This window comes from Hemitrygon akajei, chromosome 11, assembly GCF_048418815.1.
Source record: "Hemitrygon akajei chromosome 11, sHemAka1.3, whole genome shotgun sequence".
NCBI lineage: Eukaryota > Metazoa > Chordata > Chondrichthyes > Myliobatiformes > Dasyatidae > Hemitrygon > Hemitrygon akajei.
Genome location: NC_133134.1, coordinates 43,624,567 through 43,641,542, shown reverse-complemented (window position 1 = coordinate 43,641,542; position 16,976 = coordinate 43,624,567). Strand labels below are relative to the sequence as shown.

Genomic DNA, 16,976 nt, shown 5'->3' with positions numbered 1-16,976 from the left:
TACATACATGTCACCATATACAAAACATAATAGAATCAATGAAAAACTGCACCAAGAAGACAGACAAACAACCGATGGGCAAAGGACAGCAAACTGCAAATACAAAGGAAAACATAATAAATAAATAAATCATCAAAAATGAGATGGGAACAAGTGGAGTTGAATGAAGCTATCCCCTCTGGTTCAAGAGCCTGGTGGTTGAAGACTGTAGCTGTTCCTGAACCAGAGGGGATAGCTTCATTCAACTCCACTTGTTCCCATCTCATTTTTGATGATTTATCAGGTGTGGGTCCTGAGGCTCCTGTACCTCCTTCCTGATAATAGCAGCAGGGAGAGAGCATAGGCAGGGTGGTGGGGGTCCTTGATTGATGCTGCTTTCCTGAGACAGCACTCTATAGATGTGTTCAATGGTGGAGAGGGCTTTACCCATGCTGGACTGGGTCGTGGACAAGAATATCTGCAGACGCTGCATATGCAAGCAACATACACAGAATGCTGGAAGAACTCAGCAGGCCAGGCAGCATCTATAGAAAAGAGTAAACAACCAATGTTTCGGGCTGAGACCCTTCATCAGGATTGGGGAGGGGTGAAGTAAAGAGCCGAGAAGTTGATTGGTGAAAGAGATAAAGGTCTGGAGGAAGGGGAATCTGGTAGAGGGTGGGAGACCATGGAAGAAAGGGAAGGGGGAGGAGCTCCAGAGGGAGGTGATGGGCAGGTAAGGAGATAAGGTGAGAGAGGGAAACAGGAATGGGAACGGGGAAGGGGGCAATTACCAGAAGTTCGAGAAATCAATGTTTATGCCATCAGGTTGGATGCTACCCAGACAGAATTTAAGGTGTTGCTCCTCCAACCTGAGTGTGGCCTCATTGCATCAGTAGAGGAGGCCATGGACTGACATGTCAGAATGGGAATGGGAATGGGAATTAAAATGGGTGGTCTGCTATTTCTGCGGGAGGAGTATAGGTGCTTGGTGAAACAGTCTCCTAATCTACATTGAGTCTCACTGATATAAAGGAGGCCACGCTGGGAGCACCAGATACAGTAGGTGACCCCAACAGACTCACAAGTGTTGCCTCACCAGGAGGGAATGTTTGGGGCCCTGAATGGCAATGAGGGAGGAGGTGTAGAGGCTGGTATGGCACTCGTTCTGCTTGCAAGGGTAAGTAGCTGAAGGTAGCTCAGTGGTGAGGGATAAATGGACAAGGCAGCTGCGTCGGAAGCAATCCCTGCGGAAAGTGGGAGGTTGCACACATCTATAGAACTTTGTCAAAAGTTTTAGATGTCATCCCAAATCTTCACAAACATCTAAGGAAGTAGAGGCACTGCCATGCTTTCTTCATAATTGCACTTATGCACTGAGCCCAGAACAGATCTTCTAAAATGATAACACCAAGGAATTTAAACGTTACTGACCCTCTCCACCTCTGATCCCTTGATGAGGACTGGCTTACGAACCTCTGGTTTCCTACTCCTGAAGTCAATAATCAGCTCCATGGTCTTGCTGTCATTGAGTTTGTTTATTGTGGCACCACTCAGCCAGATTTTCAATCTCGCGCTTATATTCTGATTCAGCTTTAGATTGGCCTATAAAACTGATGTCATGAGCAAACTTAAATATGGCATTGCTTAGCCTCACAGTTATAGGTAATACAAGTAGAGCAGGGGGCTAAGCACACAGCCTTGTGGCACTCCTGTGCTGATGGAGATTGTGGAGGAGGAGATATTGTTGTCAGTCGGAACCAGTAGGATCTGCAAGTGAGGAAACTGAGGATCTAATTGCACAAGGAGGTATTGAGGCCAAAGTCATGAAGCTTATTGATTAGTTTTGAGGAGATTATAGTATTGGATGCTTAATTTGTAGTCCATACAGAACATCCTGACATATGCATCTTTGCTGTCCAGGTGTTCCAGGGTTGAGTAAAGAGCCAATAAAATTGCATCTGTTGTGAACCTGTTGTGCTGGTAGACAAATTGGAGTGGATCCAAGTCACTTCTCAGGCAGCAGTTGATGTGTTTCATCACCAACCTCTCAAAGCATTTCATCACTGTGGATGCAAGCGGTAACTGGACAACAGTCATTGAGACCTGTGCATTACACCTCTAGACTATCCAATTCTGTCAACATATTGGAACAATGTTAATTTGCTGAAAAAAGCAATTTGTTAAGATGAAAATAGTTGCTGTTGTTGAGTGCCGTCGAGTTATCATTGACTCATGGCGATGTTATGGATAGTGTATTTGTCCATAGTTTTTTTGTGACAAGATACAGAGGTAGGTTGCCAGCCTTTCTTCTGTGCAGATACTGTTGCTGCCCAGGTTGGGACACAGCTGGATTTGAACTCTGGGCCATCCAGCTCGATCCAGTGATGAGGTCACTACACCACCGGCTAGCCCATACAATAGTTAGTAACTATTATTTATTTAGAGATACAGCCTTCCACCCTTTGTGCCACTCTGCCCTGTACTCACTAATGTAACCCTAACCTAATCATGGAATAATTTACAATAACCTACGGTCTTTAGATTACAGGGGGGCTCTGAAGCACCCCACGCATACATGGTAAGGAACATACACACTTGCTCACAAAGGATGTTGAAATTGAAGTCTGTTACGCTGAGCTGTAATAGCATCACACTAACTGCTATGGGCCTCCCTGGATTACAACAGGGCTCCATTCCCAAAAACTGTCTGTAACCAAAACAGTTTGTAAGCTCCCTGAAAATATACTTGCACAAAAATAAGGGCCAACCAGAGCATTTAACTCGGTCACTCAAATGTCTCTGCAAAATGCAGTGATGTTGTCTCTAACCTAATTCCCACACAGCACATGATGCCTGAGGCCCAGGAGCAACTGGCAAATCCATCCTATTCTCAAATGCTTGTTCATATGTACAGGTTGTCCTTAAATCAGGCATTCATAATCTAGGGAGGACCTGTATATAAATAATACGAAATTTTTAAAAAAAATTCAAGTGAATAAAAGGTTGTCATAAACTGCTTTACAAATAAGTGAAATACAGCATTTTCTGAGCTGCAGTCACTGTTGCAGTCTAAAAAATATGACTTCCCATTTTTCCCTAAAGAAAACTGAAACAAATTGCAACATTATAAGTAGCAAAATCATCTTGCATCTTAAGTGTTGGTTAAGGAGTAAAAGTTGTCCAGGTTATGGTAGAACTCCCTCCTTCCTCTCCCCATTGACGTTGTCCAGCCTAAAGCAATGGAAGATTGCAAAACATAAAATAATATTTATAACACATGACCCTTAAAAGTTAAAAAAACAATGTAGGTACGTGAAATTATAGATTGACTATGATGCACTTCATATCAGAACTGGCTCGATTGAAGTTGTATTATCTAGTCTATGTACCAAAGAACGAAAACTCATTTAACCACAACACCTTTCTAAACATAGATATGCTTTGCCTTTTATTGCAGTCAGCTTCCAGCGCAGTCGGTTCTAGTTCAGTGTGTTCACGACTAGCCCGTGCGATTCAGCTCTTTTCGATTACAATTCCATTCACTCGTTACAATTTCTCTGCACTCCACGGTGTTCTACATTGTTGGTTTGTTTTGCAGTACAAGCCCCCATTCTCAGCTCAGCAACCTGTGTTCAAGTGCCTACAGATAGAAGTATCCTGCGTGTTATGCCGGATTTTGTTAAAGAAACGCGCCTTGTAACAGATTAATCAAGACTCCCCACATATGATTGGAGGCTGAGTCATAAGAACTTGATCAGGGAAAAACAGAATTTACTTTTTATCCAGTTATTGACGTTTCACCGGAATGGAATCGGCTGAGGAACAGGAGTCGGAACAGGTAAGGGGCAGTGGTGTACTATGACTAAAGAAATTATGTACTATAGCGTATGTGGTTTTATGTACAGGTACTAAGTTCATCTTACAATAGAATGTACTCGTAAATTGACCTGTCGAATTGAGTTAACTTTTTTTTAAAAATGTCTAAGGTGTTTCGTTAAATGGTCTCCAGCATTCTGTGCATGTTTCTCTACTAAATGACTACAGTATTGCCATTTAATGCGATTTTTTTCGTGCTCAAATATTACTTTTCAGCGTTTCAGTGTACTGACCGTGACATAAATGAGATGATCCTTAGTCTCTTTATCGGGCGTCCTCCATCATCAGAGGCAAGGACCTCCCTCATAGGAACAGTTTGTGATGTACCGACATGATGGCTGTTAGTCCGTCAAGTACTTTATTATCTAGTTCATTCTTCCTTCTCTCCAAGTCCTTGCACACTTTTTGCTCTACCCTATATTGCTTTAACTTCTTTCACATGTTTATCCCTCCGTCTGTTGGCTTCGCAAAAGTCCAGAGACTTTCTCTCAGGGTGAAAATGACTGATGGGGGTGGGGGGGGGGGGGTAAGTGATATAATTTTAAGGTGATAGGAAAGTATGGGGGGGGTATCAGAGGTAAGTTTTGTACATATGTGCGTGGGATACGTGCGCAGGGGTGGTGGTAGAGGGAGACACATTAGGGACAGTTAAGAGGTTGTAAATAGGTAAATGGATGAACGAAAAATGGACACTATGTGGGAGGGAAGGGTAAATTGATCCTGGAGTAATGTGAAAGTTCGGTTTAACACCTTGGGATGAAGGGTCTGTACTGTATTGAACTGTTTGTTTATTCATTGAGTTACCACGCGGAATAGGCGTCTCCCAGCAATCACCCCCTCCCCCCACCGCCGTGATTTTACAGACCTTTGGTTGTGTATATTTTTGATGTTTGCCTCAAATGCTTAATTTTGCACGACCAGATTTGTTCTGTGACTAATCCACTCGCAAAATTGCTGTGTTACACTACTTGGTAGATTTAGCTTGTCTCCAGTGACTGTGATACTTCGACCAATTCTATCTGATTATTTTTTGTATTTCAGTTTCCCAGTGTTGATGTAAGCATTTTTATCTTTTCATTCTTCTGTAACCATTCTTTTTTAAAGCCTGAAGCAGAAAGGCTAACGTGTTTAGCATCTGTAGAGCAGAAACCAGACTTAACATTGCAGCACAGACCTTTCATCTAGTTGAAATAAGAAGCCATTGATTGAAAATCTGAAGTGTTTCTCTTGTATTGTCTGGCCTGTTAACATTCAACAATATTTTTGTTTGTTTCAAACTTCCAATTCTGTCGTTTCTATTTTGGTTTTAAATAGGATTTTGGATATGATATCGAGCTATTTGTAAATGCCCCAGATCCTGAATTCATCTGTACTATCTGCCACGGCGTGCTCAAAGGTCCTGTAGAGCTCTCCTGCCAACATGTCTTTTGCAAAGGCTGCATTTCAAGCTGGCTTGTGAGGTAAAAACTACTTGATAATTTTAAAATTATCTTGAAAATTATTTATAAATGGTTTTAAACCTATGGGGAAATACAAAACCTGGGTATGTCTAGACTTTTTTTGAAGACTTATTTTAAAGAAAGGATGTATGTCAATTTTTGGGAAAATGTTTTCCCTTTTTAGTGGCATATTTCATATTTAACAGTAAAGAGTCTGCCAATATTATAAGAATGTATTTAGTTCCTTGGTTTCTGTATGTATTCTAACTCTTGCATGGTATTTGTGATAAAGATGGGTACAATTATAATGTTTAAATGGTTAGGAAAACTTGAGAAGAATATTAGCTAGAAACAGTGCAGTGAGACTAACTCAGGAAGATACCTTGTTGGCATTAATTGGTTGGGCTGAATGATCTGTTTCCATGCTGTATAACTCTAATACAGAAAAATATTATACCTACAAGCTGTATTACAAGAGTACCATATGTATAAACCAAAGATTTTCACTCTGCTGCTGTAAAACTTGCTAATTGCTCCTACCAGGCTCTGGTTTAATCTCCCACTTGAAAACAGGCACTCAGCTGATTCAAACTAGTGTCACTTTTTTCAGTATTAAAATTATTACTCTGGGCCATCAGAAGAGTTCTAAGCCTAGTTAAACCATGTAACCATGTTTCTTTTACTCGCTCTCTTGCTCTCTCTCCCTCTCTCTATTGTGGGCAGCTTAAGTTTTGCAATCTCCAGATGTTTTCATCCTCTGCAGGACATGCATGAGGAGATCAACAGTGATGCATCGGAATCCCTGTGATAAAACTGATGGCAGTAGTTGGCTGAGTGGGAGTCCTGAGATCTCCACTCTCGTGTGAGACCTACAATCTTATTGCCACCCTTTTAGATAAATATAAGCCAGTTTTTCTAGTCAGAACTGCTATTATGTAGAAGGTACAAGCAACTGCTCTGTATTTAAAAAGCTAATGAATGGGTCATATTGTGCATTCTGAATGCGATACATTTGGCAATAAATCACAAACATCTTTGTGCTTAATGTAATATTGTCTTCTAGGAAGCATGATTGTCCATATTGCAGGAAAAAGGTGAAAGGTGTGACTCGATCTGTGATACCTATGATTCACAACATGATTGGACGACTAATAATGAAGGTAAATTGTGGGTATAATTGACTAAGGTATAACTGAAAACTTATCAGTTGAAATCCTCATCCTGAAGCTAGGGTAGTAAACAGATATTGGATTCTGTGTATATTCCTGAAGCGTGCTGCTTGGGCTATTCCTGAAGTGTGCTAGTTGAGCTTGAAAGATACTGAAGTTAGAAGTGGGTGTGGGAAGGGTGAGTGGAAACAAAAATTAGAAGGCCTCTAGATTTCTTCTTTCATTTTGGTATGTACAATAGAGATTTAGGAATAATCTTTAAACCAAGAGTAAGAACTCTTTAAGAATTCTTATCATTAAATATTCCAAAGCAAAGGACTCATTTGCTTCTTGATAAACAAATTATTCACTCTGCCGCTGCTCCTTTTGAAAAGAACTTAAACATGAGATAATTTTGTTTCATCTGCATCTTAAATGGGTAATGCCATTTTCTAAATTCTCTTCGTGGAAAGCTTCATCTCTCATCCTGTCAAGATGCCTTGGGATTATTAGTTTTAATCAAATCTCCTATTTTGAAAACCTAGTGGATACAAACCTAGCTTGTTCAAGTTTGCATTTTAAGACGACCTGCCCATTCTGCTAAATTTCTTCTGAACATCTTTATGTCATGGTCCCTTCTGGCAATCCCCCACCTTGCTATTTACCTCAGGAATTGGGCCTCAATCCCCTTGTTTAGTTTCCAATCATTTCCAGGTTCCACTAACTACACACATCTGCTTTCCATCAGAAAATGCAGGATAAAGACAACAAGGAGCTGCCAGTTCATTGGTCAACTCTGGTGTGAGGAACCTCGTTTCACGGTTCTTAGGACTGCCAGTTCTAAGTCTAGCATCGCTCCTGGATACCGATTCCACGCTCACTACGTCAATAATGTCTCCCAACTCTGTCTCTGCCCTCATGTTCTGTACTTGGGTTCGTCCACCGCCACGCTCCTGTAACACTTTAATTACAAGGATTAAATCCTTTTTCAAGGAGGCTGATACTCTTCTCTTGATGTAATCTTGCAAATGTCCTGTAGGTAACTAAAGCATAACCTCTATATGGTCTTGAATTCCAGACTTGTGAATGCTGTACTGGATTTCTTCACAACTCACAGTTCTACAGTATTTTGCCATTTAGGTTGCATGTAGCTTTCATTTGCCAATATGGACAATTTCACATTTTTGCCCAAATACACTCTGTGGCCACTCTGTTAGGTATAGGAGTGGAACCTAGTGAGATCTTCTGCCGTAGCCTAGAGATGCTCTTTTACACACCACTGTTGTAACGTGGTTATTTGAGTTGTTATTGAACCGGTCCGGCCATTCTCCTCTGACCTCTCTCATTAATGAGGCATTTTCAACCACAGAACTGGATGTTTTGTTTTTCGCACCATTCTCTGTAAACACTAGAGACTATTGTGTGTGAAAACCTCAGTTTCTGAGATACCCTGCCTGGCAGCAAGGATCATTCCACTGTCAAAGTCACTTAGTTCACCTTTCTTCTCCATTCTGATGTTTGGTTTAACAACAACCGAACTGCTTGACCATGTCTGTGTGTTTTTATGCATTCAGTTGCAGCCACATGCTTGGCTGATTAGATTTTTGCATTAATGAGCATGTGTACCTAATAAAGTGGCCATTAAATGTATTTGCTTTATTTGCTAGATCATTATTCACTTAAACTGTCAATACTCCTTTCTGTAATGTTGTGTCCTTTCCAAAATTTGCTTTCCAATCTGCAGTTTGTCATTCACAAATTTAAAAATTGTGGTTTCAAGTCATTTTTATATAAACTGTAAGAAATTGAGGCCACAGCCTTAGTTCCTGTGACAACCAACACAATTCATTTTACCAAATGGAAGAACATGGAACATCACTGTCAGGAACAAGCTCTTTGAGCCATGATGTTGTGCCAAACTAATTAAAGGCCTGAGTCCTTTCTGCCTACCCAAGTCCATATCTATTCACTATCTAAGAGCCTCAACATTTGTTTCCTTTACCACCACAGCCATGAATTCCAGGCACCCACCACTGTGTGTGTTATTAAATTAAATAAAACTTGCCCTGTATATCTCAGTTTGAAGTTTCCCTGACTTGACCCCCCCCCCCCCCCACACACTCCCCGCCAATCTCCTTATTTTCCATTAGTCTTTTCTGTCTTGCTTTCACTTTCTGGAAACTACATTTACTTTTGAGATTTTTCTAAACTTATTGCCTGGCTTAGTTTCTACACTCCATTTTCTTTAGTCCACCTCTTACTTGTTAATCGTACGCTCTGTGATGACCCACCTCAGAATAAATTTCCTGCTCTCTTCTGGCATCAATCACTCTTGTATTATTGGCCCAGACTACCACTTTCCATTTGCTTCCACACTTGAATAATTTCACATTGTGCAGTGCTATAGTTGGTTGGCTCAACTACGCTATGGACCTTGTTCTTATCTGAACAAGCTGAAAGAACATTAAACCCATTAGATAAATACAATCCCTTAACAGTCTCATTTGCCATCATATTAGATTGACCACCAACCAAATCAGAAAATCCTATCGTTAACATCTGAGCACTAAGTAAATTAACAATATTTCAGTTAGATCAATTTTTGTGCCTAGTATTTAGTCTGATGACTTGGACTGGGATAGTATTGTGTTGCATAAAAGGAATGAATAGGCACTTTAAATTTGATTTTCAAATATTTAAAGGATGAAAAATGTGTGTACTGTGTTGGGTATTATTGTTCAGAAGCTGGATATTTTCCTGCAAAATGTTAAATAGCATTGATTCAAATAATTTTGCTTAATTCTGTTCTAGACTTTGTCCTCATTTTTTAATTTCCTTTTTTCTGCATTGGCCTCCTAATAAAAGGATATCAGTGCTTTTGTTTCTGGGTGCTCAATTTAACAAAAATTGCTCACTGCTATTTTGTTATTTGTATGTTCACATAGTGCGAAAACAAAATCTATGGTTGCCGGTATACTTTTCCACTCGAACAGTATGAAAAGCACAAAGCTGTTTGTGAATATAGAATAGTGAGCTGCAGGTATGAAGGGTGTGCCACTGAAATGTTTCATAAGAATATTGCTGCTCACGAACAAGTTTGCGAACATTGGAACCAGCCATGCAGGATGGGATGTGGAGTCCAACTTACCCGGAACCAGCTAGAGGAGCACAACTGTTACAGGGACACTAAAAGAAAATACAAGGGAAAGATTACAGTTCTTAAAAGGCGCTTGAGTTGTATGCACCATCGTCTAAAGTTAGTAGAAGAAATTCTGCAGAATTTGACTGCAGACAATCACTTACAGCTGTTGGAATCATGTGTTTGTGAAGATGCCGGTGAGTAATTGCAAATTATTGCTGAATAGATTGGATTCTGAGCATAGTTGTAAAAGAACAAAGAGAATTGAGTTTAAATTTTGTGAAAGGTACTGTTTAATACTTTAAACCATAGAAACTGCTAAATTCTCTGTCATATCATGCAGGGGAGACAGTAAACTCAATGTTTTTCACATAATTTTGTGGCAATTTATTTGCATTGATTGAACTGGAAGATTGAAAATCCTAACTTTTAATGAGAGAGGAATGTATAAGGGTCTTTTTTTAAATCTCATTTGCTTTCAAGTTCTTTCCCAATATGTAACATAAGACTTTTTTTTATGACAGCTGAAGAATATATTAGATAGGTACTTTATTGATCCCAAAGGAAATTAGTGTCACAGTAGCATTACAAGTGCACAGATATACAAATATTAGAAAAGAAACAAGAAAGAATTTTTAAAAAGTTACCTCAAACAGGAGGGGATCATCACTTCCCCATCTATAAGTTGACTCTTTATAGAGCCTAATGGTCGAGGGTAAGAATGACCTCATATATAGTGCTCTTTGGAGCAGCGCAGTTGTCCGAGTTGCTAAATGTGCTCTTTTGTTCAGCCAAGGTGGCATGCAAAGGGTGAGAAACATTGTCTAGAATTGCTGGGATTTTCTGTAGTCTTTTGTTCTTCCACAGCCTCCAGTGTGTCCAGTCTGACTCCGAAAACAGAGCCAGCCTTTCTAATCTGTTTATTGAGCCTGTTGGCATTACCCATATTGATGCCACTGCCCCAGCACACCACCACATAGAAGATTTTACTGGTGACACCAGACAGATAGGACATGTGAAGTTGAGGCCTGCATACTCCATAAGACCTCAGTCTCCTCAGGAAGGCGACTCTGGCCCTTGTAAAAAGCCTCTGCACTCAGGTCTATCATTCAGGTGCACCCCCAGGTACTTGTAGATCCTCACCATCAATAGGGAGCAGTGCAGGCTTAGTCTTAAAGTCCATCACCATCTCCTTTGTCTTACTGATGTTGAGCTGCAGATGATTTGGCTTGCACCATTTGTCGGAGTCCTCCACCAGGGCCTTGTATACATCCTCTCGTCTTCCCTTTATATACCCAACTATTCCTGAGTCATCAGAGAATTTCTGCAGATGACACGACTTAGTGTTGTATCTAAAAGTCTGATGTTTACAGGGTAAACAGCAAGGGAGCCAATATAGTTCCCTATGGGGCCCAGTGCTGCTTATAACCATGTCTGACGCACAGCTCTGAAGCCGCACACCCTGTGGTCTGTCAGTCAGATAGTCCATTATCCAGGATACAATGGAAGTGCCAACCTGCATTGAATGGAGCTTCTCCCCTAGCAATGAGGGCATATGAGAAATCAAAAAACATGATCCTCACAGTGGTGCCTCACCAGCATGAAGCCAAGAATGACTGAATGGTTTGGGGGTAATAGCCGAGTAAAGAAGCTATACAAACTAATGAAGGCAGTGATTACAGAAACTACTGTTGTTACAGCATTATAATGTCTCAAATGCATTGTGATCACAAACACCACAACTAAAGATGGATCGCTAGTAGTGGCAACTAATCCAGTAAATCTCTCTCAAATCCTATGAAATTGCTGACTGAATTCAAACAGCACACCTGCTAGCCTATGGACTAGGACCAGGATTAATGAGCATGAAAGTTGTTGCTTTGTTTATCTTAAGTTTGACTGATTTGTCTTTGGGGGGAATTGCATGTACCACTTTGACAGAAGTTCTTGACTCAGAATATGTATTGCATTAATTTTTGTTGACTGTTAACAAAAATGGCTTTGTAAAGTCAGATATATGGTAATCCACCTGGAAAGTAGCAAGGTGCAATAAATTTGGCCTTGTCAATACTACCATCTTTAACTTTTTCATGCACTTTTAGATAGTAGATAGCATCCCAGAAAAGGATGTTCCTTGAAACACTGAGATGGAAGCAGACCAAAGATCAAAATTAGTAATGTGATTGAAGTTTGTTTTAATGCAAATTGTACATGAATAAAGTACTAGAAGAGATCAACTTTAGTGAAGTTACTATTCACTCTAGAGAATGCACTGTCTTTGAGCACAGGTATGTTATGTTTTGTAACTCCAAAATATAAAACTAATTGTAAGAAAAACATGAGCTAGGGTTAACTCATCTACATTTAGTTTTTACTTTAGTGAGGTGCAATGACATGTGCCATTCACGTACTTCCACATGTAACCTGTAATGAATTATGCAAGACAACAAAATGGTTAATCAAATATATTTACAAAATTACTCAAATTTTACTTAAGTATTAAATGCACAACAAGAAGTATGATCTCTAGGTATCCCTATCAGATGTTGGAACATACTATAGGAATACTTCATAGTACTGACAAGCTCACCAGATTAATTTCTTCCAAATATATCAGGCAACCCCACAGAAGGCCAAGAAAAAGGTAACAGGAACATACTTAATGCTTTGGAATACTGTGAAAATGAAAGTCAGTATTCCAAGAGTTCTGTATCAGCTTTGGAAATAGCAAAAACACCACCAGTTGATGACGGTGAATTGGGAAGAAGAATTCATTGATTAATTGAATATAAAGGTTTGGCAGTTCAGGCTATCATCTGGGATCAACAATTCAAACTGATGCCAAAACCCAAGAGCAAAATACTACAGATCTGGAAATACAACTGATCGTCTGAAGATGATCTAAGTTTTAGCTTGATAACTTCTCATCTTCTGCAATTTCAAAACATCTAACGTTTCCGGTTCATATCAGGAAAGGGTAGAGAGAACAAAAGTTCTGTGAAGGAGTGAAGACCGGGACAGCGAATGAATGCCACAAGTAGCAGCTCTGCTGGTTGAAAGGGTTTGATAAAGTAAGAAACACTACATGTGAAGATTTAAAAAGCAGATTAGTTACAAATAGATCAATTCAAGCATTGTTTTTACTTTTAAATACATATGAAGGATTGGACAGATTGATTATCAGAATCAAAACAAATGGGATCCGGTAATAGGTCACCATTCCTCTTTTGAATATAATTTTTTTAGGTTTAATGAACTTGAAGTAAAGGTTTTTCTGTCTGAAACTGAATTTCTCTATCAGCAGGCCTATCAGCCTTGAGATTTCAGATTGTTCTAACGTTTAAAAGTTCCTCTTGTGCAACAGAAAATCTACTAGGGAACCTTCAAGTGGATAAGACGATTACTAAATTGTATAATACCACATCTGTATTCAAATGTAAATTGTGGGTCAGATGATACTTTCAAAACAATTGTGCCAAAGATATTTTCTTTTGAAGACATGCATATTCTTCTGATTGGATATGTAGTTACCCCATGTGTTCTGTTTTGTCCCAAATGTGAACATGAGTTTAATATTCACATCTGCTTCTATCAGTTTGATGACCAAGATGCAGTTTTGAATCCCAATTCAATTTAAAGAAGGGATGATAGTTCTTGATATATTTTGAATTTTATTAAAGGATCATATGGGAAGCAGGTAAAAATTAGCAATAAATACAAAGCTACAATTATAAACTATTGTACTACTTAAATACATTTTAAAGGATTCAGTTATCCATTAAAATTTTGTTAATTGAAGTCAATAATGAGAAATTATAAATTAGTCAAATACTTCCAAGGACAATTTGGTGTATTCTAAAATTAAACTATTAAGAAAGCTGCTAAATGCAAATTAAAGCTTTCAATTTACCAAGAACAAAATCTGTTGCCAAGTGCAGGTAATAATTACTTTCTTTCAGTGAACTTGCTTTATTGTAGTTCTGTACTATAGAGTAGTAGTCCATCAAACTAACTTATCCATAACTTAAGAAAACCTGGGGAAGGACTGGCATATTAACTGGGCTGATTGCAGTAATCGTCGCTGGTTGAATTAATGGAATCTGTTGTCCATTTTAACCATCATCTAATTGAAATATACCCGAGTTTTGTATTAACTGTTCAGTTTTTTTAATCTACTTATACATTGCAATTGAATTAGAATTTTCTTGAGAACAGCTTAGTCATGAGTACAAACTACTTAACTTTAGGTACCTTTCCATTTGTTCAGACAAGCGTTTGAATTTTCACTCTTTTACATATTTAAATCTATTTGTCACAATTTTGACTAGCAAACAAGCATTTGTAATTCAGATAAAATATAAAAATTAATTTGCAGCTGCTTCAATGTGTAATTTTTCTGAAGATGTTGCAAAGAACTTCAAGCTGTTTAGTTTATTTTTCAGGTGAATCAGAAAGTATTACTGATGGAGTGATGGATGAAGCACAACACACAAATGAGGACAGTATTTCCATCAGTTCCACTTCTAGCACTGAACAAGAATCCAGTCTATATGGAAACAACACTCATTTGTATTTTGAAACAGATGATGTAAATGAGAACACTGCTTCGCAGACTGCCAATACATCAATTAGTCAAAGTGCTGCTGTCAAGAAGAAGCATAGGCCATGGATATTGCATTCATTGAGGTAGTTTTTTTCCCGCAATAGGTTCATTTGACTCCAAATAAGTGACCAATTCACAAAACCTTTGGCTTTAAAATTCCTGTGATAGAGATTATTCTACAGTTAAAGATTTGGCAAATGTTGCTCATTAAGTAACTATAGTTAAACTTTATAATGCCAGTCCTGGTGTGTTGCTCTTGTTAATTATAATTTCATGATCTTAATTTGATTTTGGTTTTATTTCAGTAGAATTGTTGGCATGTTTATAGTTCACTGTTAATTCAAATTGCTTTAAGGGCCATTATGATCTCTTTGCTCTCATTTGGGGTCCAGTTCTAGTATCATCAGCCACCATCAGTGTGAGGTTCATACTCTTGCTGAGCTAGTGAATTTGGGAAGTAATTTTAAAACAGGGTTTCTGTGCACAGTTATCAGTATCATACTGAATACTGCTCCCACTTTGAATATTTGCAGGCTGGGAGTGAGTTTTTTTTTACCGGGGTGGGAAAAGGAAGCTTCGAGTCACTTCATTTCTCCATCCAATAATCTCTTGCTGTGCTAGAATTCTGAATGGTATTAGAATTAGTAGCATGGTGTCAGGCTTTGTCAATGACATCATAGCTGAGCAAGTGTAAATGGGACCTGCAGAACTGTGCAAAATTCTTAGCACATACAAGGCTAGTGTGCCTAAAATCTTTTGCACAGTACTGTAATTTTGTGTTGTACTGTACTGCTACTGCATAAAAAACACATTTTGTGACATACGAGTGATGATAAACCTGATTCAGATATGGGTTTTTCCTACTGAGAATGGAAAGGAGGCAAGGAGAGGGGGATCATGGTTGGGAAAAGGGGGAGAGTGGGAAGCACCAGAGAGGGATTCTGTAATGATCAATAAACAAATTGTTTGAAATCCAATTACCTTGCTGAGTCTGCACTCACACCACCCTGTACCCTGGCACTTCTCTGCCACTTGTCCTACAGCCCTCCCGTGGTGCTCCACCCTCACCATTCCCAACATCCTTTGCTCCTGCCAGATTTACAAACTTGCTCTCTGCTTCACATTCACAAATACTGTTCTGTGCAAGTGTTAGCCACCTAGCTATACATAAGCGCCTGTGACCTTTGAACAGTACTGTTAAATACTGGGAATATTGTCTTAGGTGAGGAAGTTGCCCATTATCCCAGTCCTCGGAAGATTTTGTGGAAATAGTTATTAGCAGAATCTCAGTACTTGTGATCTATAATGACCAGCATTTAAAATGCAAACACATTAATGAACAAGACAAAATCTGCAGATGCTGGAAATCTAAGCAACACACACAAAATGCTGGAGGAACTCGCAGGCCAGGCATCCATAGAAAAGAGTACAGTCGACGTTTTGGGCCGAGACCCTTCATCAGGACTGCAGAAATAAAGAAAAATCAGTATGAAGGTGTGGGGGGGGGGGGGAGGGGAGGAAGAAACACAAGGTAGTAGGTAAAACCAGGAAGGGTGAAGTAAAGGAGCTGGGAAGTTGATTGGAAAATGACATAACGGCTGGAGAAGGGAGAATCTGATTAGAGGACAGAAAGTCATAGAAGGGGGTGGAGTCACGAGGGAGGTGATGAGATGAGAGAGTGAAATGGTAATGGTGAAAGTTGGGGGGGCGGGGTTAGGTATTACCAGAAGTTTGATAAATCAATGTTCATGCCATCAGGTTGGAGGCTACCAAGGCAGCATACAAGGTATTGCTCCTCCAACCCGAGTGTGGCCTCATCACTGTAGCAGAGGAGGCCATAGACTAACATGTTGGAATGGGAAATGGAATTAAAATGGGTGGATGTTGGAGATCTCACTTTTTCTGGTGGTGTCAGCGAAGTGACCTCCCAATCTACATTGGGTCTCACCAATATAGAGATCACACTAGGAGAACCTGATACAGGTGACCCCCAACAGACTTCAGGTTAAGTGTTACCTGTCTTGGAAGGACTGTTTGGGGCCCTGAATGGTGGTAAGGGAGGTCTAGCACTTGTTCCACTTGTAAGGACAAGGCCCAGGAAGGACAGCAGTACTGAGGGATGAATAGACAAGGGAGTCATGTAGGGAACAATCCCTGTGGAAAGCAAAAAGTAAGGAGAAGGAGGAGGGGAAAGATGTGCTTGATGGTGGGATTTTGTTGGAGATGTCAGAAGTTAGAGAATTAAGTGCTGGATGGGGAAGCTTGTAGAGTGGCAGGTGATACTGCAGTTTGTGGAAAGCAGATCTTTCAATCTTATTTATCATTATAAACTGGACTTTACAATGCTGAAATGTTGGTGACAGAAAAAGCCAAATCTATTTTTGATAGACTGGACCAATTAAACAAATTTGCAACTGATATTTAGAGATAATCTTCTGTCTTTCTCAGTTTTTGTTTGTACCAAAGTGAATGCCTAAATGCTTCGCAAATTGAATGCACTTTCGTCCCCGTTTTTCCTATCCACCTAGATTTTGTCATGAAGCAAGAGCTTAAAATTCCACTCTATCTTTTTAGAAGACGAAGCAAATCAAACTTTGTAATTTTCTGAAGACAACACCAAAACCAGCTACGCTAACGGTCATCAGAAAGAAGGAAAAGAACTACCACTTGAAAACAGCTTCAATGAGTTAATTGCTATGAGTTCTGTTATTCAGTCTGCATGATTTGAAACTTTTCAGTATATGCTATTACCCAAGTTTATTTTGAATGTAATTGGTTGCATTTAAATT

At 39.4% G+C, this 16,976-nt stretch overlaps 1 protein-coding gene across 1 annotated transcript; it reads left to right on the top strand.

Moving 5' to 3' along the window:
* Positions 1–3,581: 3,581 nt before the first annotated feature.
* Positions 3,582–16,852, top strand: rnf151 (ring finger protein 151). Its single transcript, XM_073060730.1, has 6 exons — positions 3,582–3,820; positions 5,173–5,318; positions 6,361–6,457; positions 9,391–9,781; positions 14,027–14,270; positions 16,762–16,852. Exons 1-6 carry the CDS (start codon positions 3,788–3,790, stop codon positions 16,793–16,795), a joined length of 945 nt encoding a protein of 314 aa, XP_072916831.1. The 5' UTR covers positions 3,582–3,787; the 3' UTR covers positions 16,796–16,852.
* The last annotated feature ends 124 nt before the right edge of the window (positions 16,853–16,976 follow it).